Source organism: Thunnus albacares, chromosome 11 (genome assembly GCF_914725855.1).
Source record: "Thunnus albacares chromosome 11, fThuAlb1.1, whole genome shotgun sequence".
Taxonomy (NCBI): domain Eukaryota; kingdom Metazoa; phylum Chordata; class Actinopteri; order Scombriformes; family Scombridae; genus Thunnus; species Thunnus albacares.
The window spans coordinates 26,176,005-26,201,934 of NC_058116.1; the positions used below are offsets into that span (position 1 = coordinate 26,176,005).

Genomic DNA, 25,930 nt, shown 5'->3' on the forward strand with positions numbered 1-25,930 from the left:
GACTTGAGTCTAAGCCTTGAGCCAAAAAAGTACCCCTGTCACAGAGGAACACGATGTTTGTGTCTCTGACCTCTTCAGACAGAACTGTGGAGGAACAGCAGACCACAGGAACAGTTTGGGACACAATGGTTATGACTCATTAAGGTTTCAGTAAAACATCAGTGTGAGTGCCTTTATTACGCTGCAGAAATAAAAAGTATCCCAGACAGACGGTAAACCAGAATACTCCCCATACTGTGTACTGTGTACTTGTGACCTTAAATCTGTCCATGGATGTATCATCTTGTGTAAGAAACAAGGAAACATGACTAACGGGTAGGTTGAACAATTCAGATTAGTGTGTATTAAATTTCTGCAGCGCGTAGTGCATGTGGGGATTAAAATGTCACTGATTTAATGATAACAGCCCTGCTGCACAGAATGGGTAACATAACACGCGGCTCCTGAGATCTGCTTTCTGTAAGTTAGAGGAGCCATGGCATTTTCAAATGTCTGAAGCGATTACTGTACATAAAACCCTTCTTGGAAATCTAGCCTCCCCCTCTTTTAAGTGTGAGCCATAGAGTTAATAATTTAATGTATGTATTTATACGAAGAAACATTCAAATATTGTAATCATTTGGAAGAAACAGCATACTGTAAAGGTTGAAAGCAATAACAAGAACAAATACATTAGTTAAAGAGCACATTAAGAATATTCATGAGTGGTGTTTGTCATTGTGAATTAGAGGGCTTGTTGTTAATTTAGTTTAATATCATATTTAGAAATGCACTAATAAGTTTAATAATATTTAACTAGCCAGTTTAACATTAACTTTACTGCAGCTCAAGGCCGCCTAATTTTCACATTAATGGCTTAATTTGTTTGTATCATCACAGTCATGTTTGTTATTTTAAAAAAAAGCTGTGTCCCAATTTCTTACTTCATTCATTAATTGTACAAAGTATGTACATCTTTGTAGTTATACTGTTTCAGTAGCTAATGTGCAAAAAAAAATCAACCTACTTTATATTTACAGGAAATTATACAATACCGACACCATCAGACAAACAGCTATGACAAGCTACTGCCAATACAACGTTACAAAGAGAGAGCAAAATGTCTTTCAACAGATCTAATTGCTTTTTTTTTATTTGTTTGTTTGCTTTCCAAGATCTTCTTGTATGTGTAATATAAAAGTCTTCATCAAGGGTAAAATCAAGCATCGTTTAGTGTGCATACCGACAGTCTTCATTATACTTAATGGTGCCTTGTGGAGTTTTCTTGGGAAAAAAAAAAAAGTTATGTTTGCATTCAGTGTTTGTTACCTTAATGTGTGTGTATCCTTAAGGTCTAACAAACATGCCGAGTACATTTCCTTTCACATAAAACATTTGCCAAGTCTCTTTTTGGATTTGTTGAATCAAGCGTTGTTTACATCTATGTTTACTTGCTACTAGTCATCTTCTTCTCTGCCTCTGCAGGCTAATTGCTACGCTTCTTTGCGTGTTGATCAGGGGAATAGCATGAAACTGGTGGCAGGAACGTGTATTGTGCCGCCCCGTTAGACTAGACACACCCGTTTGATACAAACAGAATGGGGACCCACTTATAAAAACATTGTTCCATAGCGCTAGTACTGATTAAAAACTCCACAGGTTACCTTTAATCCTGTCTTTTTTCCTAAGCGAACACACAAAACAGTCAAAACCTGCTTTGGTATTAGTGTGTAGAACTGAATTTGGACACAACCCATTTCTTTCAGTTATTGTTTTGACTATGGCCACTAACCCAAGGTTACCCCCCAGCCAAGCAAATATAGACACATTCATGCAACTGTGACTTTATTTGGATAAAGAAAAAAAAACAAAACGAGTCATTACGCTGTGCAAGGCTGTTTCTTGTTCAACCAATGAAAATAAATACAGCCATGAAAACTGCCCTTTAAATGCCATGGTACAAATGAGTTACTTTTATAGTTCTGTTTTATGCAGTGTAATTTTCTTTATGATCAAAAAGCTATAAGCTTCTTACTCATGAGACTTTTCATTTAATGTCACTGGAGCTAGTGTATCCACAACTTCAGAATTTTTTTTACAGTACAGATGTGTGAGTGTGTGGAGGGACATAAAATAGAAGCATCTTCTGGATGTGGCAATGCCTGCAGGATGCAAATTTATCCCGGATCCTCTTGTCTGACTGCATAATGCCTCTCATGGCACGCAAGAAGAAGGTGAAGGTTATTTTTTGTCACTGCAAGAAAGCACTTTGTCACACCAAAGAATAACAAGCCATCTAAATACTTTGATAAATGTGTTATTGCTTTGCATACGAGGCCATATATCATGTAGATCAGTGAGTATTGAAGGTGTATTGTCGTCCTGCTGAAGATGACAGATACCATTACATCCTCTACATGGCTGTCGTGCCAGAGAGAAAAGATGTTTGCAACCAAAGGGCTTTTGCCATTCCCCAGTTTCCTTTTGCAGACGTCCAATTTTCACACACACACACACACATACACACCCCCACACACACACATTTCAGCACTGTTCCACTCAGCTGAAGTGCTTTTGAACCAAGCCAGTGCTGAACAACTCATCTTCCAGTGGATAAATTCAACTCCCAGGTGTGAAAGGTGTAATTGCTGCAACCTCTGATTGCTTTTCAAAAGCAGCAGCTCTATGATATATTACTGACATTCCACTTGACAAAAGCTAAGTGCTGTGTGAGTGACACAATGTACTCTTACACCGTCTGCAGGTATCACCACGTTCTCATCGATAATTGATCCGGTAAGATGCAGCACAGTTCAATCAGCATTCTGTGACTGTTCTGATCTTTTAGTCCATATTTTATCTTTTATACATACACACATTTAACCTCTCTACTTTTAGTTATTTCTGAAGTGAGGATTCTATTCTCTGGGGCTTTTGCAATGTTATAAAACATCAAATTAAAATTGTCAGTACAAAATAGGATCTAGTATGGTTATTTTGCTTTCTTTGTGTATCATTTTACCTAGTCACACCACTCCACAGACAGATTTTCAACAGCCGTCACCGAACATGCTGGAACTTGTGGTTTGAATGCAAGGAGGCCGAGTAAATTTTTCCATTAGACAAAAAAAGAAAAAAAAATGCCCTTAATAAGTTTTGCCTTTCTCACTGTATGGTCATACAGTATCTCTGTCTCTTTTACTATCTATCAAATCTCTGATAATAGCTGCTGCAGAAAAGCCTGTTCTCTTTGCTCCTGAGTAACTCGCATGAGCATTTTTGTTGAACAAATCAAAAAAAAAAAAAAACTACACATGTATCATCAAACTAAATTATAACTGATAGATGCATCTTCCAGTTTCATTACCTAGGTAGATGTGGCAGGCTTATCGCCCACAGTGTTTTAGGTTGGTGTGAGAGAAAATAAACTGAAACCCTGTCATAAATATCTAATGTTTTCATCTGCATTTTGAACTCAACACTTACCTGGGAACACAGCCATAGCTACTCTCCCCACCCACTGAGAATCCAGCAGGAAAAGTATTTTTAGCTTCATTTTTTTATTTCACTGTAATTGAACTGAAAAACTGCAAATCGTAGTCTCTTTTCTACATGCAGACAGCACAAACAGACTCAGACACAGGCATACATACAAACACATGCATGCACACACAACTACAGATGTAAAACATACCGTATGCAACCAGCCATGTATTATGTTAATTATGTTATATCTCAAATTATTCATTTGAGGTACACAACCCTCCTGCCTGCGTGATATTTATTGCTATGTTTACATACTTGGTTGAGGCAATTAATTTCCACTGATATGGGCGGATTCTTGTTCAGAATGGTGCTCTACAGTGCATGTTCATTTTGGCAAGAGATAGCATAACATTTGCTTACTATAATATTTTGTTATAGGCTATGTACACCCTGTGCAACATCCACTGTGTAGATGCTCGTCCTGGCCCTTTTACTACAGCAGGATAGGGTAATGTGTTTGTCCTGCATCTTATTGGATTTAAGGGAATTTACATGAGACACATTTGCAAAACTCATTGGTATAATGCATGATATCTTGATTGCACAAGCAAAACATATGACATGTATTTGAATATTGATAATAAGTATGTTTTGCTGTAGCACCAACTTTCCAATAAAAAGTGTAATCTCATGCACATTTGGGCTATGAAGCCATACTCTACAAGAACAAAGCTTAATTTCTTTTTCGTTTTGTCATGTTGTCTGTAATCTTCATGATATTTGTGTAGCTATCAAATACTTACAATAGAAGACCCTTAATTAGGATTCTCATTTTCAAACAAGTTAGCTGTAAATATAGAAAAACTCAGCTGGAGGCAGAGTTTCCTACCAACTCTGGATCTGATAAATGTCGCTTGTGACAGGTGTCATTTCAGCTGGATAAATCAATGGTAGTAGTGAAGTCAAGAGCCCATTGTTACAAAAATTGCCTTTGATTTTAACTGTCAGAGCTGCCAATGTTAAATTATGTGCCGCACTACAATTCACACATGCATGGCAACAGTAACTACGAGAGTCAATTCACAGTGAGCGATCGCGTTATTTTCACAATGTCGACAGGACAGACGGTTATTGATGGGCACACAGGCTGGTCAAATGGATCTTGCCCCTTAAAATTTTTAAGAGTTACTATAAGATTGTTTCCTCAGGGCTGCACATTTCTCGCATATTCAATTCAATTCAATTTTATTTATAACAAAAGTTATCTCAGGGCACTTTTCACATAGAGCAGGTCAAGACTGTACTCTTTCATTTACAGAGACTCAACAATTCCCTCATGAGCAAGCACTTGGTGACAGCGGCAAGAAAAAAAACTCCCCTTTAACGGGAAGAAACCTCAAGCAGAACCAGACTCTAGGTGGGCAGCCATCTGCCTTGACCGGTTGGGTTGAGAGAGAAAGGAGGAGGGAGGAGGAGAGGTTGTTGTCAAGTCTTTTATTTTTTGTTTTACACACTATCATGGTCAGTCTGACATGACAACTGGGAAATCCAGCTGTTCAGAGTTTGAATACTCTGTTATTAGGTATTAACAATTAATTCAATTAGTTCAGTTTATTATCATTTATTCTGTGTAACCTATAAATAATACAGTGCTGACTGCCTCTTAATTCTTTTCATTAAGGAGATGCCTCCAGCATAACGGTTCAAAATTAATGTGCTGGCAATGTTCCATTTTAGTCGCACACCAACAAAATTACTTTGTAATAGGATTTTATGCCCAAGGTGGCAATAAAGTCTAATATGAAACAGTCCTTGAAAACAAAACTGATCATTTGCTAAAAAACAATGCAAAGCAACAGTACGTCCTTGTCCTGTCTACTTTGATTATGAAAAACAATTATTTTGTAACATCATATCAATGGTGCTGGTATAACTTTACATTCATTATAGTGCAGATAGTTAAATCTGCTCACCAAATATCAGATATCTTAATGTAGCCTAAAGTATCAGCAAAAGAGTTTGACTCACCTGAGACAACACACATTTCCTCACATGCTTCCAAGGACCTGAAATTGTTGGCGTTTCCCCCACAGCCTCCGTATTCAAACAGCTCACAGCGTCCCGTGTCAACACTGAAAAAATATCTGTCCTTCATGGCCTTGCAAGGCCCTTGATCATCCTTCAGGGCGCACAACTCATTGAAGATGAAGAGCTCTGGTTTCGCTCCATCTGCCAAAGTGGGAAGGAGACACAACTTTTAGCACTCTGCTTCTTGTGACACTCCATGAAAAGAAATTAGGCCACAGCATGAAACTCTAACCTCAGGCTTTGAGATAAGGTAAAGTTGCAAGCCAGTATAATTTCCAAAAGCCTTCAGTGGAAACAGTTTGACAGCTTACTGTTTTCAGATACTCGGTTGAAGAGGAAGACTGTGTGAAGGATTTGTTAACGGCATGGTGAGCTGTGTGACCTGACTGAACATTTTGACTGAATAATTAAAAATATGCAAATGTATTAAAAGTCAGTGAAGGCACTCATATACTTATATTCAACCATGGATTTTTATAAAATAAGTTCTGGTTTAGGTTTTTTTATTCTCATATTGAGAATAAGGTATCATCAGGGAGCACCTAAATCCCTCCAGTACATAAAAGCAGTACTAGGCAGGTGGCAGCTGGCAGGAGTGAGCGAGTGAAGACAGTGTAAATCTCACAGAATGCTGCACACAGCAATAGTTTGCATAGTGGCAGAACATAAGCAGTGTAGTGAGCAGATTGAAAGACTGGAAGATTAGAGTGTATTTTAAACAAACCGCCCTGTTATGCAGAGAATGTTTGATCGATGAGGTTATGGTGAGGACTGCTGGACAGAGCCTGAGGTCACATTATTCATAATTGCCAAGATCAGATATAGTTGTGGACAGTGAATTAGTCCTGCATAGACACACTTCTCTATTGTCATCATCAATCATAAAAGCTGGCTTTGTCAGATCCAAGAAATAGGTGAAATGAAACCCTTTGAGCTCTACCAGTTGCTAATGTTAAATCACTATCTCAGCAAGCTGCTTTGAGACGGCTCTCTCTGCCCTTGTCCCTGCTGTATTTAGGTCAGGTCTCTGTTATGACCGCCTGTACCAGTACAGTTACTTCAACACCCAGTGAGAAGAGAGGGAGGTCTGTCCAAAGGGATTTGCAGATGGCCAAGGCTTGAGTGCCAACATTTAAGAGTGTCGTTCTGCATTTCACTTGCTAACATTAAATAAGCTTGATGTTATGTGATCTGTAATTCAATGTTTTCTACTTTCACTGCCTTTTTCACAACATTGGCACAGAGAGGAAAAGTGAAAGCTGGACAGTGAATATGAACCTCCTCTGGGTATTTTTGAGTTGTGCTTTTGTTAAACACTAAGCTAATAATAATTTTTAGCCATGCTACTAATTAGGCTCTGTAATGTCGGTCTGTTGGTCTGTCTGTCCACCACTTTTGTCCAGACTGACTGGCTGATGGATTGTTAATACATTTGAGACTGAGATTTATGGTCCTCAGAGGATGTATCCACTGAATTTCCTTTTTTTTTGCCACCATGGAGTTGACATTGTTTTTTAGTGAAACATCTGGACAAGTATTGGATGGATTGCCATGACTACTGTCACACATATCCATGGTACCCAGAGGATGAATTGTATTAATTTTGGTGATAACTTTTCCACTAGTGCCAACATTTGGTCAAAATTCTATTTTTTTGTTCAATACTTTGATTTATGATCAAATGCCTACAAAAGTTCTAATTAGCAAATATTAGCATGCTTACAAGCTAAACTAAGATTGTGAAATTATACCTGCTAAACATCAGCATATTACCATTGTCACTGTGTACATGCTGATGTACCAGTAGCTCAAAGCACTGTTGTGTTTAAGCCTCACAAATCCACTAAGGTAGATAAAGACTTAGGGCATTTTCAGACCTGCACTTTTTAATCCGGTTGAATCGTACTCATCGGATAATTTTCCCCCTTGATGTGATTCATTTAGGCAGGTCTGAACACTGCAATCATACTTGGGTGCGGACCAAAACAACCTTACCAAGACCCTTTGAGGATGTGGTCTTGGTCACAAACGAACACTGGATCTGCATTTGTGGTGGGAACGTGATCTGACTTCAATCTGACCCAACAACTAGGCGTACTCTGCCAGTTTGAGCTAAATGGTTCTTGTAGCTAGGTGTGCTTTGCATACTGGCATGGATATAAACAAAAGCAACAGTTTCTAGCAACTAGCTGGAGAATGAATCAAGGTCCAACACTGACTAGCGCAACAGAGAATGTTGTTTTTGGCCAGAGGACCTTGCACAGGACCTTGTTCCTGTGTTTATGTTCTTGTTCCCACCCCAGACACATCTGAGATGAGCGGAGTGAACGTTCTCACGTGGCTTGTAGTGATGCATTTTTGTTCGCTTGGATTTTTCTGTGTGTAAACGAACCTAACCAAGGGGAAAAAATACACCAATTTTACCAACTCATCCACTGATTCAGACCAGAGCAAACCAACAATAGGATTGAAAACGCCCTTAGTGTTTTTGGACTGAGCTTTTGTGCTTTCGTTAAACATTAACCTGATAGCTTATGTTTTTTTAAAATCATTTAAGTCAGTTAATCATCATCCACTTCTGTTTTGATCTGTTTAGTTTAGAAAACAAACATTAAATGATCTTTCCCGCAAGGTACAAAGTTCACTCAAAACACATCCCATAATGGGAATCACCCTGCCGTGGCCTTTCAGCACAACAGTCACCAAAAAGTCCCTCTGAAAGACAAGGTAATGAGGGCAGCAGCTCACCACAACAACCTGCCCTCCTGTCTAGTTCCAATTTATAACCAGGGATTGGGGAAACCTATCAAACACTCCCAATCTACTTCCTTCCACTGGACCTGTGGTATTGCTATTGCATGTGGGAGGTGTGGTGAGGGCAGCAGGGCTTCCCTGCAGAGACTTGCTGTATTTTTTATTTACGTTCTTCTTGTCGGGGCTGATAAGCGGTAGCATATTGGGTTGTCTAGCAGGGTAGAAATTACACAGCGACACAGGCCATCTGGGTCTTTTTGGTTATGTAAACATACCTCATTGCTGAATCTCACTGAACAAACTTTACAGAGATATAATGACAAGTTGAGATTGTTTCTCCCGTCTTTGTGATTGGATGCCTCAAGCTACCATAGCTGCAACAGAATCATTCCTTTTGAGAAGAAAAGTACAGACTGGATTCTCATAAATAGGAATGTTAAATAAGCCAGAATTTCACTGCCCAAGGATAATTTTCTATTGATCTATACTACTCTTGTCTGAGACAGAACGAGGTACAATAAGCAGTGTGTTCTTCAATCACTAGAGTCCAATATTCAGACAAAGGCATTGTGAGGGCAAATTAAATAATTTTCTCTGCACTGAAACTAGAAATGGTCCTTGAAGACACACAGAGAGACATGCAAACATGTACATCCCCATGGATGCATGCATAGCAGACTTGCTCTTACTCTTATTGCTATAGTGACTGCACTCAAACATCCAAGAATAGTAACAATAAGCAAAACACATTTTTGAGCGGAGGAAAACTTCAGGTTTGTCCAGTGAATATACATAGAAGACATGATATCAAAGCAGTTTAACTGTGAGCTAAATATGAATCTAAATCCATTCCTATATTTAACTTTCTTGGTGTCGTCAGATCATCCCTTACATGTTTTGTCTCATACAGTGAAGTCATTTTACATCACCTTGCGAACTGCGGCATGGAGGGCACATTAGACAACCGAGGCTATTTCAAAGTCAGTTAACCAGTAACAAATCCTGTTCATTCAAAACCAGACATTTTCAAAAAAAAAATGCTTTTAATGAAAAGTAATTAACTTAGGTAGAAGTTTGCAGTGTCCAGTGACCAACACGCCAGTCAGTTGACTGTACTGAGTGAGCCCATATAGACAATGGCTGTGCAAAAGTTTTAGACACTTGTCTTGTCACTTGATGTTTAGATTCTTATCCATAATGCAATACCATCAAGGAGGCTTCTGATTGGTCCCACATTTATTCTGCAGCACAACAACAACCCCAAACATACAGCCAGAGTCATAAAGAATTATCTTCAGCAACAAAAAGAACAAGGAGTCCTACAACAGATGGTTTGGCCCTGATCTCAACATCATGGAGTCAGTCTGGGATTACATGAAGAGACAGAAAGTAGCTGAGACGCATAAATCAACAGAAAAACTGTGGCAACTTCTCCAAGATGCAAGAACTGACCTGCCAAGGACCTTGAAAACTGTGTGTAGGTGTACTGAGGTGAATTGGTGCCATTTTAAAGGCAAAGCTGCTCACACCAAATATTGATTTCATTTAGGTGTTTTCTGTTTATTGCATTTTGTATAAAGTTCAAAAGTTGATAAATAAAATTTACATGACATTATTTTTGAAGGCATCCTAACCTTACCTTAAGTGCATAAAATCTTTGCACAGTACTGCATATATACACTCACCGGCCACTTTATTAGGTACACCTGTGCAATCTAATGCAATTCAATACAACAGCTCTGCCATAAATTCTACATTTACAAAGCTTATACATTTTCAGTTTTTGATGACATTGTCAGAAAGGTGATAATCCTCCTTTATGTTTATTATTGAGGTCTTAGTGGGTGGTGGTGGTGGTGTACTGGAGCATATTATATTGAATGGTGTTCCTAATATTTTGTCCACTCCATTAACATACATGAGGAGGAACACTTCTCAGTATAATGCACTCCAGTACACCACCACCACCATTACAACTTCAATAATAAAGATAAAGGATAATTATCACCATTCTGACAATGTGTATATATATATATATGTATATACATACATATATGTATATATTTGCACATATTTGCACACCCCTTGCGACGGCTCTGAATGCAAACAACCTTTCCAAGCAATCCCCAAATCCATCCAAAGCTCCAGATCTGTCATCAGGAATAAATATAGTCACACAAGGTGAATAAATATAGTCACACAATGCATCAGCAAAACCCTTGGAAGTGAACCAACAAATCAACCAGGTCTTTGAAATATGGACGATGCTGAATAGGGAAACAGATTTTAGATGCTTCAAATTTCCATTGGCAGCTGGTCTCCTGAGTATTGCTGACAGGCTCAGCTTGGCCAAGATTTGCACACACAGTTGGATAAAGATCTGAGTTACCCAACACGTGCATTGTGCCAAGCACCTCTGTAATTCCTTATACGGGCAGGTTGAATCGGTTTAAGGCCCAGTCCCAGCTTGTTTAGTGTACCAGAAGATTATCCTCTATCTTCATTTCTATGTCCTTTAGCATAAGGGACTTAAGCACCAACGGCACAACAGCTATGGAGCCAAAGAAAAAACAAAACAGAAAGAAAACCAGCCAGCCAGCCAATCATTGATGAGTCTGTTAAAGATAAAAAACCACAGAGCACTGTTATCAAGATGACAGTAAAGTATGATGTCCTAAAAAGATCAGCTGGGGAAAGTGAGACAGATGGAGAAAGAAACAGAGGAAAGGAGCTGAGCAATGCCACAGTTTTGTCAGCTCCCATTTATTTTGTCATCTGCTGTCTCATCTATATGGCTTTAAACTTTCCATTTTCCTAACAATTAGAGTTGAAGTAGTGACATTCTTGAACCAAAAAACACAACCTAAACAAAGCTCATTGTAACAAAGGCAAGGATATTGCACATAACACAATAATAACAATACAATATATATAATATCATATATTATACACAATAATATTATGAAAAAAGCCCCAGAAACAGCTGGTATGGTTATATTAGTTTTATCAAATTTTAGTAAACAAAAAAAAGTAGTTTTCATCAGTGACAGTCTCATTGTTGTCTTACATTTTTATTTTTTGTGTCTTCTAAGCATTTAGAGGCCACAGCTCTCGATAATGTTTCATTGGCATGCAAGCCTGCGTGTTTTTGTAGTTTGTCTCACTTGTTATGTTGCCACTTCCAGTCCAATTCTCAATGGATTGTAGATGAATTTAGTGCATAAATCAGTTTCTTCCAAGAAATGGTAATATCACACATAATGTCACTGATTGCAAAAAGCTTCTTATTAAGGGTAGTGCAGGAGCTAGGCTACAGTGCGCAATTCCACAGATGCATGCAGGTCATTGAATAAGACTTTAGTTAAAACAATAATTAGTTAATAAGTCCATTAATCTGTCTTTTACGTTATTGTTTTGTTTTTATTCATTGATGAAAATTGTAAAGTACTTTTCAAAGGGTACTTTTCTAGTTTTTGTACAATTCTTATAATTTGTTACTTCAATAACATAAAAGTTTTAAGCATTTTTCAGCATCTGGATCCCAATCCACCATAAAATACATATAGTGACTAATGATTCTGATTAGAATGTTTTTGTGAGGATAATTTTTAAATTCTAAGTGAGTCATACCCATCCATGTTCATTTAAAATACAACCTAACATCATCTGAAAATCTTCCTTTTGCTCATCTCCAGTAGTTTAACTTCTCACCTTGCTGCAGAAATGTATGAGTGTACTCCAGGGTGTTTCAGTACACCATGACATCACCAAACCCACCTGTGATGTCATGGTGTACTGAAACACCCTGGAGTACACTCATACATCACAGGTGGGTTTGGTTATAGATGTTACACATGTCCTCAAAGAAGGTGGTGCAACGCTTTAGAACAGACCTTAGACAGCAGTGAAACTCTGCTTTTCAGTCTGGTATAAGGTTACTTATTAAAGTCATCATTTGTGATTTTGGGCTGTATTAATAAAATTGACCTGACTTGACTATAACAATTTGGCAACCAGTTAAGTTGTGGTATATCAAACAACCTGGACTGAAAACCTCCATAGTTAAGGTATGACAGCCTGTATTTGTTAAGCATTTTGTTTTCTTTTCTTCATTGTTGTTACTTTGGTTTAACCAATCATTAAAATGTATGCCAAAGGTTTCACAGCATCATCTCAAATGTTGGTGAATTATTTTCAGTGAGTGTAATAACATGAACATACAATGCTTTTAAACGCTTGAAGTGGCATATTCAGGTTTTGACGTCATTAAAAAACACACAACATTGTTCGGACTCTACATGCGTAAAATCTGTGTGAGTGCAAATCAGTAGTAAAGTTAGTCATCACTGTTGTTAGTCAACACCACTGTCTTTAGTGACTCACTTTGCTAAGTGTAAGCTGTTCTTGAGGTGAAGAGTACAAATTCCTTTGAATAAAAGTGATGTTTGATTGCAACACTTGGTCCAAGTATTACACGTATACTTTGGTGAAGAAACCAAAAGAGTGAATCAAGTCTGTCAGTGTAGATAGTCCTTCAATGTAAGAGCCATTATCTTTGTTTACCAAAGCCGTGCCCTGAGGCCAGTGGACAAAGGGCTGAGGATGAGTCACAGCCTGTCCCGAGGTTTTACAGTTGAACTCTGTAGAAATGAGTCTACCATGATTATATGTATTTGTGTGTCTCAGTATGTGTGCACATTTTTTAAAACATGTATTGCATTTCTTTTTTTTATGTAGGTTTAAAGGCTGTCATTCTACTTACAAGACCAGAAGGAGCTCTTAGCAGGTTACTGTTTTAACCCTAAAAACACAACTGTAACAGAGTGCAAGGACTAGACGTTCAAAACTGTTGAGTACAAAAGTCTTGTTCTATAGAGTGCTGCATTGCAGGTTATTTCCAGCCTAAATAATTCTAGGGTACTAATTTTCTATCTGTCCATCCGACTACAGTTAGCAGTCCCAAAAGTGACCATTAAGTCCAGCTGAACATACATTCTGCTGTATTCTGAGTATTCTGCCATTTCATGTGTTGCTATAATTGAGTAACATATGTTGGCAGGCACTTCTCAGCTCCTGACAAGTGTCTCCCGACATTTACTACAGATATTGACCAGACACAGTCATCTGTCAAGAGGCCAAGTAATACAGTGTCACTGTGTGTCATGTTAGAAGATGGCCGGTCTACAAACGAAGTCTGAAAAATGTTTCAGAAAAGATATTTCCTTGCTCGCATAATGACTTGAGCTTGACAGGAGATTGTGTTGAGTATGTGAGTGAAAAACTGAATAAATCAAGGAATGCCATGTTACTCGGATACTTGGGTGTTTAATTTTTAAAAGAGAAAAGGTTTCAAGGATGATGACTTACCAATGGGTTCGCCAATTCTATCTCAGGTTATCCTTACACGTTGCCCTAGTAAGTAGGGGCCCAGTAAGATGTAGGGATCCTATAAACAGAGCCAGTTTAAATGACCAAACATCTTAATCTGCTGGTTAATTTTGTTTGAGATGGCAAAATGTTAAAAATGTGATTATTCTGTTAGTTATTTTGATTTAGTGTCTATTTTAAAAATGTGACACTATAGGCTACTGTTTTTGTAAGACATTAAATCTGGTGTCTTTCCTATCTTCAAATGTTTCCTATCTTCAAATGTCTTGTTTTCCCAAATCTTTTATAATCTAGGCCATTTACATCAAGAAAATATGGTATGTACAATAATGTTGTATTTAAAAAATAATAGTTTTTGTCTTTCACTCACATTATGTCACATTAGCGCTGTTTGTATATCAAGCAACCACATGAGATGGTCTGACCTCTGGGTCCACAAACACCATAACCAGTATTATATTTTTTTATATAACAGATGCAGAGGAACAAACATATTCTAATTAGATTTATTCTAATGGAATGCAAAATTATGTCATAATGATAAATGGCTCAATTTTACTCTTTCACTCTCATTTTTACCACATAAACACCACATCTCAACAAAGTTCAGAAAGAAAACTGGCACTATTATTATTGAGTCAAACCGGTGAGTATTGTGGTTCATTATGGTTTCGTTTTAGATTTTATAACAGGAGGTTCTGAAAAATTGGATGAAATACAAGAAGAGCGAACATCTTTTCACACTACTAAAAAGAAGTAAGGGGAGCAATGTCATTGTCGTGTGAGTCACTACAAAGCTACTAAAATGCGGACGAGCCAAATACTGTAATAGCAAACCTGACTATGGCTTTTGAGCCGCTATAGAAAGATGGCCTCATTCCTGCAGTAACCTTGCATACAGCACTTCCATGGCACTTCATGTTAGCAGATCAAAGTGGGTTTCAAGTACCATCCAAAGCACTTTCTCCAGCATATCAAAGGAATCCCACTGAAACATGGACACGTTCATGCCTCTAGGAGAAATCTGTTGCCATTTCTACGAACAATAAAAGCTTTGAGAGCCCACATTGTGTGGCCGGGAGACATACTGGGGGCTACTCTGAAGACTGAGACACCTACTTGTGTTTGGGCAGCAACGGGCCTAGTCCTGTATAGCTCAGTACATGGAGCATGACACAAACTCTGCATGATTGGTGGTTTCAATGTTGCTTGAAACGCCCGTATGGGAAAAACTTGGCACAGATGAAAGATCATATAATATCTTTCACCACAAACTTACGCTACAGATCTCTGTACAAACCATTATGTATTTTATCTAGTATTGCTAAAAAAGATTGCGACAGTGCTCTCACTTTTGCTCTAGTAGCGCTGCAGGGAAACCTTCTTAATTATCTAAAAGGCTTGCAAGATCCATGCATTTTTAATCAGAGCCTGCGTGTTGGTGTGGCAGGTGGTGAGGGAGGAGGGATGCATTGAGCGAATTAATTGTTGCTCCACAACTCGATAGCTTTTGTAGACCCATTTGTCCTTGCCAGGCCAGATTTAAAATTCATTTCAGCTTGCCTTTTTCCAACCACAACCTCTGAAGTTTTTTTTGTCTTGCTCTTTCTGAACAGATAAATAAAACAAATACAAAGAAAAATCAGCCTTTTCATGGCTTTTAATTCTCTTTCCTGTATCTAGCACCTGCAAACTTGAAAAGGTGTTTTTATCAGATCCAACTCCCTTTTCTCTAATGTCAGCTCAGTGGTGGAAATTTCCACGCCCTCCCTTTGCAATGGCATTATCTCTCCTGCCTATATCTTAGTTGAGCCCCTACCTGTTTCCCACTTCCTCTTGATAACAAAACAATAGTGGGAACCAGAAATCCCTCTCGCTTCAGTGATTCTGCCAAATCCGGGCTTTGACATTTGCAAAGTCCAAGCGCTGCCACTACCGAACAATCCCACTCAATGCCAATTAAGAGTCTGTCTCGGCTGGTTTTCATCCGATCAATTGGACAAAGTGCATTTCCTGGACTACGCTCTAATGGGAGTGTGTGAATAGATGAGCTGCAGGTTAGTGACAAATATCCTGAAACTGGTCATGCCTTTGCAAGAAATCAAGCATACATCTGTAGGAGCAAAATAGTGTCTGGCCTTTTCTTCTTCTTGACAGAAAATGGCAACTTCTCAGTCCAGAAGGAGCATATGGCAGACAATGACGTGGGCATACGTTTACCATAAGTTGCACAGGCCTGTAGGGGAAAGAAGTACCAAGACACCATCTGCCAAATTGAGGGAGTCCCAATTACAAAACATTGAGTGAATTATTCAATGCATCACTAGCAATAACAACCGAATGATTCACAAGAGCAGAAGTGCTCTTGTGAAATTCCCTGCTTCAAGGAACAGATAACAGAAGAAACGGAAGAGAGAAAAGCCACAATGGAAGTCAGTCCTTGGCTAGCCGGATAATATGATTAAGAGGGAGTGAATTTTTAAGAAGTACTTTAGACATGACAGTAAAATATTTGACAGTGTTTCAGCTGTGTTTACTCACTAGGTCTATGAAGCTTCAATGCCAGTCCTATATGCCTCTGAATATCTATCTACTGTATATAACTTCTGTGCAGATTTGTTTGTTTTTCCAGCTCATGTACTAAATGACTTATTTGTCTCACATCTTTAAGACTTAAATAACACTAAGCTCCTTTTATATATGTGTTGGATATTAGATTATCTCAACCAGATGACGTGAAGAAAATCTCACTGTACACTAATTCCCTGCATGTAATTACAACATAAAGTGGATGAAACTAAGCTGAAGTAGAATTTCATAGACTTCTATCCAACACATGCTGGAAGCAGGACAACACTGGAATGATCAAACATGACAGTCCACAAGACCGAAGGGGATAATTTCAAAGCCTTTCAGGGCCACTATAATGAGTGGCTGCACCTGTGCTAGCATCTGCCCTCTCACACCATTTGTCTAAGACACTGACCCCCAAAAATGGGAGACCAGCCAAGCCTGAAGAATTGCAGGTGGTTCACCTCCGCACACTGTGGTGCTGTTGTGCCATCAGGAGCTATCAGACTGATCATAACCTCCTGATTCTCTGCAAGGGAGCAGCAATCAGAGGCAGTGATGCATAGAGGGCAAAGTTCAAACAAATTAACCGTAACCTGAAAGGGGTGGAAATGCTATGTAGAAACCAGTCACACCTCATACATATAATTTCAGGCACAGCTAATATATACTGTTGGACGGTGAGGTCTGTGTCCTTATTGTTGTCTTGTGCTGGGGTTCATCAGACTGTAGATCAGTCCTAATTACAGTATACACACTAACACATTTTGAAACAATAGATAAGGGTAGCCTATGCAACACAATAACACACACACACACATTGCATGCAAAGCAATCTTATCCAATTAAATCATCCAAAACACAAGTACATCCACAAGTGGCAATGAAGACATATTGCACAACCATTAGGCCAACAAGATATTATTCTCTGGTCTTAAGTAGCTTGACATCTATATATATAAATGAGTGTTTGTGGTTTAGCCTACACTGAGGGAACTTAAATGTGTCTATCAAAGGATAAAAGCTGGAATTAGATGTGAAGGAGATGTGTAAGCACAGACTGCATGTAGACTTCCTGGAGAGGTGGATAATCTTTTACTCCTATAATTTTCACTGCAGATCAACCAGACAATTTGAGATTTTAATTATGCTGACCATTATAATAACAAGAGATTATATCTTTGTATACTTTCAAGAAACTATACAGAATACACTCTCTGCCACTCATTCAAAAACTAGTTTGAAACAGACAGACAAACTGTTCACATGGGGGAAATATTAGCCTTTGAGTGTTGTTGCATATCTGCTGGAAAATCTAATTGTTTTCTTCAGAATTTTACTTAATCATAACCTAAATAATTTCAAAAACAAATCTTAAAACACCCATATTGCAGTCTTTGCAATAACATTATATAGTGTGTTATTGCAATATCATGAATTCAGTATGAATTCAATATAAGCCTTGTCCTATCTCTGCCATCACACCATTACAATGTGTGAGCAGTGTCATCAGCAGGAAATCACATAATTCTCACAGGATAGGACCACACCACAGGTTTTTCAAGAGCAGCTACTGTGACCATCACCCTTAAGAAAATAAAAACCTGTTGTTTTTCAAATTGCAAGCATCACATGTTGAGTAGCCTAGCTAAAGCAATTTTTTTTTTCCTAAATGCATCTTCAGTACCTTAAATACAATGAAGCTGTCATTTTACATATTTCGAATGGACTTTCAATGACTCTACAGACTGTAGCCATGAATGTTTGTGTCTTAGCCTTCTCTCCTTTGATGCGGATCTGATTACACAGTTGAATCAATGGGACAGACAGAAAGCGAGACCAAGTGGCTCATTCCCCGTCTGTACAAATGTCATCCTCGACCAGTTGTACTGTAGATGCACTCTTGATTAGATGAGAGGATCGATACCGCAGTCCTTTCTTGCGATGCAGGTTATCATTCAAAGAATACAAACGAGAAAAAAGGGCGAATGCTTCTTTCATTGGCAATTGGTGAGCTTCAATGAGACAGAGTTTAGTTTGACAGCATGCTTTACTGTGAGGGATTAACCCCGTTGCTGCTGGGGTCACACATAAGGAGGAAATGATTACACATGAAATGCACCTAAAGTTAAGCTGAGATTTTGTTTTATCTTCAATGTTCCTGCCATTATTGTAGAATTCTCAACAGAAACGATTAGCAGAATCCACTGGAGCATGAGGGATGAGTCCCCAGTTCTGTAAAAAGGGAGTAATACTGGTACCAGTGCTTATTTTAAGCCTGTAAAAGTTACTGTTTTTTCTTTGAAAAATTCACAAATGGTGCAGCGCCAACTTATTCAGTCTAAAATGAGAAGAGAACAAAGAGGCAGTGTATGATCTATCTGAAGTGTTACAAATATAGAGGAAAAACTGACTTTTATGTAGAAAGTGCAGGAATTAGTGTGTTTTATTAATAGAAAAAAAACATGAAAAAGAAAACAGCACACAGAACTTTTGCCGTTATCGGAGCTGTGTGTTTGTCTTGTGTTGTGGGTTTCATGATAATAACGGTGGAAGTTGGAAAGGAGACGTAGGAATTTAGACTATGTGGTTGTTTTACACAGGTTTTTAAAAATGGTGATTGCTGGTGCTGCATCGGCTCATGTGTTCAATCAATCACCGTACACTTATGTCCCTCAAGGTCCCTCTTTTGCTGGGACAGTACCTACCCTGAAATAGGAGCTAAAAAAAAGTCCCTCAAAACAGCGTTCTAAGAACTATGATCATTCTCAGTTTCTGCAGTGTGAACACAATAAAAAGGGGGTAGTTCCTTCAGCAGTTTTCAGAACTATGAAAATGTTCCTCCGGTCCATTGACCCTTTCTTTTAGTCCTTGAACCTTTTGTATACGCTGACATTAGCTGTTATGGATGAGAGCAAAGGTGTTTGCAAAGCCTTTTATGATGACAGGTAGTTTATTCTGCAATGTGATATCAAGATGTATTGGGTTGAATTTTTATGGCAGCACTAATATGAGCTATTTCCCTAACCTTGAAACCTGCTTTGTAATTTCTTACATTCCTTGCTAAATATATTGAAAACAAAATTATACATTAACGCCATTACATATCTCAAGCTATATTTCTATTTTAAGCATCTGTACATTGCTCATTTCCAGACTGACTTAACATAACTGTTATCTTCTACAAGTTGAGTATCCTGTAAGACTCATTACTTCCTGAAACCCTCTCCCTTAAATAAAGCGTACAGTTATCGTCTGTACGACTCATACAGGAAACATTACCATAGTCTTATCCATTAGCAGATGACCAGTTCTAATTTCTTGCAAAAACTTTCCAGACTCAGATAAGAAACTGGTAAATGTGTGAGTCATGCAACAGGACTACATCCCTAATAAGTATCCCTGTTGGTGTCATTCACCCCTAATGCAAAATGTACAAAATGTGAAATGTTTATCCAGTTATGTGTCAACATTTCAGAAAATTAAGCTTCCTGTAAGCTACAGAGAGACAGTATTAATGAATCCCTTGCTGCAGACTCTATTGTGTACAGACTGTCCTTCAAGATACAGCAACACTGTACATACAGACAGATGAAGCAACGTTTGAACAAAAGGCTTACTTTGTTTTTTGCCTCGGGAATAATTAAAAACACCCCAACCAGAAAGTAAACACACCATTCCCTCAAGTTATACAAGCACCATATGTGCCAATTTTTAACCAACCACAGTTTATCAAAGTAGGAAATCTAGCTTTCACTGGAAGAAATCTGGCCCCCATCAGGGCAATCAGTGTAATCTTACACATTAAAAATTCTCACATCAGACACAGCATCCATCATCTGTTCTAGTGTTGTCAAGACTGTACCACTCCTGTCTGAATGATTAAATTTGAGTGAAACAGCTTGGCCTTTAATTCACCTGCTCTAATCAATCCAATCTGTGTTCTATTGTCTGTGATAATGCAGGGTTATTGTGCCAAAGTGCAGCATCCTTTCAGCTCAAACTGAAACCAAAAGGAACCAGTGTCAATAGGAAAAAAAATCAGGGAATTGACCATTTAGAGCAAATGGTTTTACATTTAGTGGAAAAGGCTTTGCTTTTTGAGGGAGCTCTCAAAGAATCCAAGCAGCGACAAGTATTCTGTTTACAGAGCTAATCCCCCTATAATAAATATAAATGATCATTAATCTTAGTTAAAGCTATAATATGAAATACCACATTACAATGAGGTTAGGGCGGTGGAAGGAGCGCGGCAGCAAACAACATTGTCAAGATCATGAACAGCAGAGTAAACAGGTTATAATTTTCACACTGTGCACCTGAATGAATATGATTGGATGTTACAGGCCACACAAACTGTGAATGACCCGATGATTGCATATTAGAAACAGCTGATGCCAAGCGAGACTACCTAACAATGTGCTTCATTAATTTGTGCCTTACCTTTGCTCCTGGGATTAAATAACATGTACTGTAAAGCTGCAATTAACGATTATTTTCAATATCAGTTAATATTTTATTTATTTATTTATTTTTTTAATAGTGAAAAATGTCTATCATAGTTTCCCAGACCCCAGAGCGAGATCCTCCAGTGTCTTGTTTTGACCAGCCAAATTTCTACAGGCGATAGTGCACAAGACACACAGATTATCCTGCGGCTCAGGCTCCTCTGAGTGCATTTGTCATCTCCCTTGCTTTGTCAAGCCTGAGTGGACAGGTACTTCCTCATACAGGACACAACTTCAGCATATTACCATGCAGTCGCCCTTTTATCTGGAAGTAGGAGGCTTGATGCTCAGGACCAATTTCCACAGAGCAAAATCTTCTATCTGAGAATCTTTGCTCTACATAGAGCATGATAAATCACATGTGAACATGTTGTGTTATTATATATTATTCAAAACAAAAAGCTTTAAGTTCACTGACTAACTCAGTATTGTCATTGACTCTTCCTTGTATTCTTGTCTTTGTTTTATTACACCCACTCGTGCCCGGAAAACTCAACTCAACTAGCAGTCTAAACTACAATTTCTGCTTTTTTCCCCCTGCTGTACACCAAGCTGTCCTTGATTTTATATTATAAAGCAGATGAATCAGCAAGGACTTTTGAACTCTACAGTCTGTGGCACTCGAGTAAAATCACAAGTTGTTCCATGTCAATTAGGTTACATAATGCAAGTGTCATAATGAGTCCACTCCAACTCAGCTATGACGCATCCTTATTCAGCTGTGTGCTCATATACAGTATCAGTAAACATATTATACTGCACTGTATACTCAATGTATGACGTTTAATTAGTCTCATAAAAACCAGGTGACTGCACGTGATATGAGTGCACAGAACAGTATCCGCAAGTGGAAAACCATCCTCTAGAGGGAGTATTTCTGTGCACAAATGCGTTCCTATGAGCATGGGGTTGTGACGAGCATGAGCTTGACCCTCCCTACATGCTCGCAACTGCTCAACACTTGCTTGCTTGTTAAATTGACTTTTGAGACTTTGGAGGTGAGGATGGAATAGACAGTCCGCTCCTTTGATTGGTCACTTTGAATACTGATCGTGACTTTTGACTGGCTGTTTGGTTTGATCCCTAACATAGTTGAAGACAGGCGGTTGCCTGAGAGAACAAAGGGAAACATAGATAATGATATTTAGCTGCTGATCCTTTGTTTTTTCACCACTTACACTTACGAAGATGTGTTAGACATCATAGCAAAAGCCTTAATGCTGTTTAAAGCCGCTTTCCAATTTGTGAAACCTTTATTTTGCTTATGAAAACAGAAAAAAGGGCGATTTCACTGATATTTCTCCATCCAGACCACATTAGACCAGGTCTAGATCAAAAACCACTATACTTAGACCTGTCAAATCTGGACTAGATTACCAAGGATTAATGAGACTCTAGAGACTAATTAAAACACAATTTCAGATTTGTGAAACCTTTATTCTATATGTGAAAACTGAAAAAGGACAATTTCAATGCTTTTTTCCATCCAGACCACATTAGACAGATTAGACAGTTACTTTATAAAGATATTGTGTGAACGTATTTGAAAAGGTAAAAATAACTTTTCTACCTTTGTTTGAGAAAGAGGAGCTCTACAGTAACCAATATAACCAATGAAATGGAGAGACGGGAAATAGTGCTATGAATTTCTAGCCGCAAGATAAGTGAAATCACTCTTTTTTGTTTTTTCACAAATAGAGTAAAGGTTTCACAAATCTAAAACTGTGTTTTAATGACTCTCTAGAGTCTCCTTGGTAATCTAGTCCAGATTTGACAGGTCTAAGTATAGTGGTTTTAGATTTAGACCTGGTCTAATGTGGTCTGGATGGAGAAATAACACAATGTCTAACATTTTTTCATAAGTGTAAGTAGGGAAAAAAACAGAGAATCAGCTGCTAAATACCATTACTTATGTTTCCCTTTGTTCTCTCAGGCAACTGCCTGTCTTTAACTGTGTCAATGATCAAACCAAACAGCCAATCAAAAGTCATTGTCAATATTCTAAGTGACCAATCAAAGGAGCGAACTGTCTATTCCATCCCACCTCCAAAGTCTCAAAAGTCAACTTGACCAGCGAGCGAGTGTTGAGCAATTGCAAGTATGTATGCGTTACTGCATTTGTGCATGCAGAGCAGAAATGCTCCCTTGCAAGGATGTTTTTCCACTTGCGGATACTGTTCTGGCACTTATATCATCTGCACACGCCTGGTTTTCATGTGCGCATGTTTTGAGACTAATTAAACGCCATATCACTGTACTGTTTGGAGACAGTGAAAGAAAAAGACAGAGACACCAAACACATGACAACTAGACTACCAGTGTAGTAGCTAGAGGTGTCACCTCAAGTAGTTTTCAACCCCTTGCATCTGGGAAGTACCATAACCTACAGAGATAGAGGGAGGGAGCATGCCGGGAATGTCAATACTATAGGCCACAATCACCAATGGGATTCAATCAAGTATGTTTTTCCATCTCAGAATGTTGTCATATACTGAGATTCAGACAAGGCAGCAATGATCAGGAAGCTGAAGAAATGACTAACAAAGACCACTCTGAGTGCTGATATTAATGGAAACTAAAAGGGAGCAAATTGCTCATTTCCACTGCTCATTATATATTTCATCCATGCAGCCTGCTGTTGGCACCACAACTGTTTTTAAAGCAGGCCCTCTTTAAAATTCAGACAAAACAGACAAGATGGGACCATTTTGTGTAGACAACCTTATTTAAATGAAATAGGGTTGTCTGCATGCTACATCCCAGCCTTCAAGAGACTAAAAGCAGAATATTTTGGATCAAGAGCAAGTCAAGTCTCAAGTGTTTGACTTAAATAAAAAGGCTGCACTGGAAAAGGTTTTTCAAGTCTACCAATCCTTCAATGCTGATGACAATAACACAAAGGCCAAATACTTGCGCTGAATGTCCAGTTGGGAGTAGTGAACGTTGTTGTTCATCTAAAAGCCTAAAAGCTAACATTTGAATATGTTTAATTGTGCAAGAAAATATCACAATGACTTTGTGTCCATTTGGAACATTGTAGAGTTCTATAGATCACAGAACCTGGGTTTTCAATTCGGTACATTCCTGTCAACATTTAAGCCAAAGCTTTAATGATTAAGCAGAATTCTACAGACGATACTACAGACTCGAAACTGCTTTACTAGTGAAAAAAAGACAAAACATAAATGGAAATCAAGCCTTACTGACAGCTCAAGCAGCTCACTGTAAGCAGCTGTTTGCTGAATTCAATTTTAAGTTTGTCTAACTTACTTAGGCTAAGTTCAGTTGGCTCTCCATGTTTTACAAATTGATAGTATTAGTTCAGTTAACATTTAGGCAGCCTGGTCACTCATATTTTTAGGTTGAAACAACTTAATTTGTTATTCATATGTATTAATATTTTTACAGTGTTCTATGGTGTGCTGTCAGTTATCCATGACAGTTTAGCAGCGCTCCAAAAGGAAACACTGCACACAGGGCAGCATTTTCAGTATTTATGGGTCATCAAGTCAAATATCTTAAGTTTTTTGCCTTCAAGTCTCAAGACAAGTTTCACACAGCCAAGTCTGACTTGCAAGTCAAGTTGCAAGTCTTCATTTTTGCGACTGGAGTCCAATTCTACAGTCTACAGCTACTGTTTAAATGTAAACTAGGATGGATTCTGCAGTAGTCAGTTTTATAAAGAAAAGTTAACTAAGATATAATTAAATGAATAGGCATAACAAACTAAATAATTAAAACTGACAAATAAGACTCAACAAATATCATGCACAAAATGCAGAAACTGAACTCAAGTAGAAAGTGGGAATGGATGCATGCTTGTACATGCAGAGAAGAGACAGAGCATAGTGAATTGCATCATTCGGAGGAAATTTCATGCAGTTTAATTCATTAATAGTCTGTATTATAGTGCTGGTGTCACCCCCAGATAGAGCCACTGCTTTTGCTGCAGCGTAAATTGCTTCTAGGTGAGATTCATGTTGAGACGAAACCGACATTTTCTCATTAAAAAAACTGAAGGTTTTCATGCTGGTGAGTGGAGAAAACGTTAGATAACACCTAATAATTGGCATGGCAGAGGAGTGTCTACACTTTCCAGTTATAGGTGTATTCATCTAATGGAGTCAAATGGTTTTTAGTGACAGTTTAGGCGAGTACTTTTCTGAAGTCTACTCTTTCTTGCACACGCTAATTTAAGATGGCACATGCTGCACAGTATCATTTCTGTCTATGGCCTGAGGCTTCCTAATAAAAGGACCACTTCAAACAGCAAGTGAGCATCTAATTAAATTTCTCCACAAATTAATGAGACACAATGTTTACGCCTCCATGAGATGATTAGCGAAGTCTACCAAGACCATGCACCAATGATACTGATGTTAAGTTTCACAGAGGTCCAGCGAGTCCTTTATTATCTTATGTGCTGCCCGGGCTTATGTGCTGCTGCATTCTACTCATTTTATTTGGGTGTTTTAGTTCTGTATTAATTGCTGTTTGTTCGTTTTTGTGAGAGCAACATTAGGTCAAGGACTTTATGGTGACTTTTGCGCAAGTTCTCCTCCTAACGCTGATTGTTTTGGAATTCCTTAAAACATGCCAAACAATTCCAGCATGCGTGGCGACTCAGCTACCTATCTCCTACACCAGAGATATACTGCTGTCACTCCGCTCTGCTTGATTTACTCCCCCCACGGACCTGCCCGAAGCTGTGAAAGTGCAGCCTGAATGATGCAGACGTCAGCGGAGAAGAGGCAGACGAGGGGGGATAATACAGCTCCTCAGATGACGGAGAAACAGACCTCCATTGCCCTCCATGATACCATGCAACGCAAGGTCACTCAGAGGCAAAATGGAGGAACTCTGAATCAACGCCTGGACATGTTTTGAGTATCATGAATCAAGTGTCATGGTGTTAACAGAAACCAGGCTCCACAAGGATATCCCCAACTCCCTCGTTGAAGCTGAGGTTTTCTCTCTCATCCGTGCGGACAGAAACGACTCATCTGGGAATGACAGGGGTGGAGGCGTCTGTGTGTTTGTGAGTAACAACTGGTGCAAACAATACATGGTAAGAGGAACTGTCTGTATCCGGTGAACTTCTTTGTCAAAATATGACACCGTTTTACCTCCTGAGGGAGTTTGGGAACATTATCATC

The 25,930-nt window shown here is 38.5% G+C and overlaps 1 protein-coding gene across 1 annotated transcript in view; it reads right to left on the reverse strand.

Moving 5' to 3' along the window:
- The window catches only part of tfpia (tissue factor pathway inhibitor a), a 40,999-nt gene that overhangs the window by 10,953 nt on the left and 4,116 nt on the right, over positions 1 to 25,930 (reverse strand). Inside the window, exon 2 of the mRNA XM_044366661.1 lies at positions 5,494 to 5,694. Within this exon, the coding sequence (XP_044222596.1) occupies positions 5,494 to 5,694 (201 nt within the window). The remainder of the gene's footprint in view (positions 1 to 5,493; positions 5,695 to 25,930) is intronic.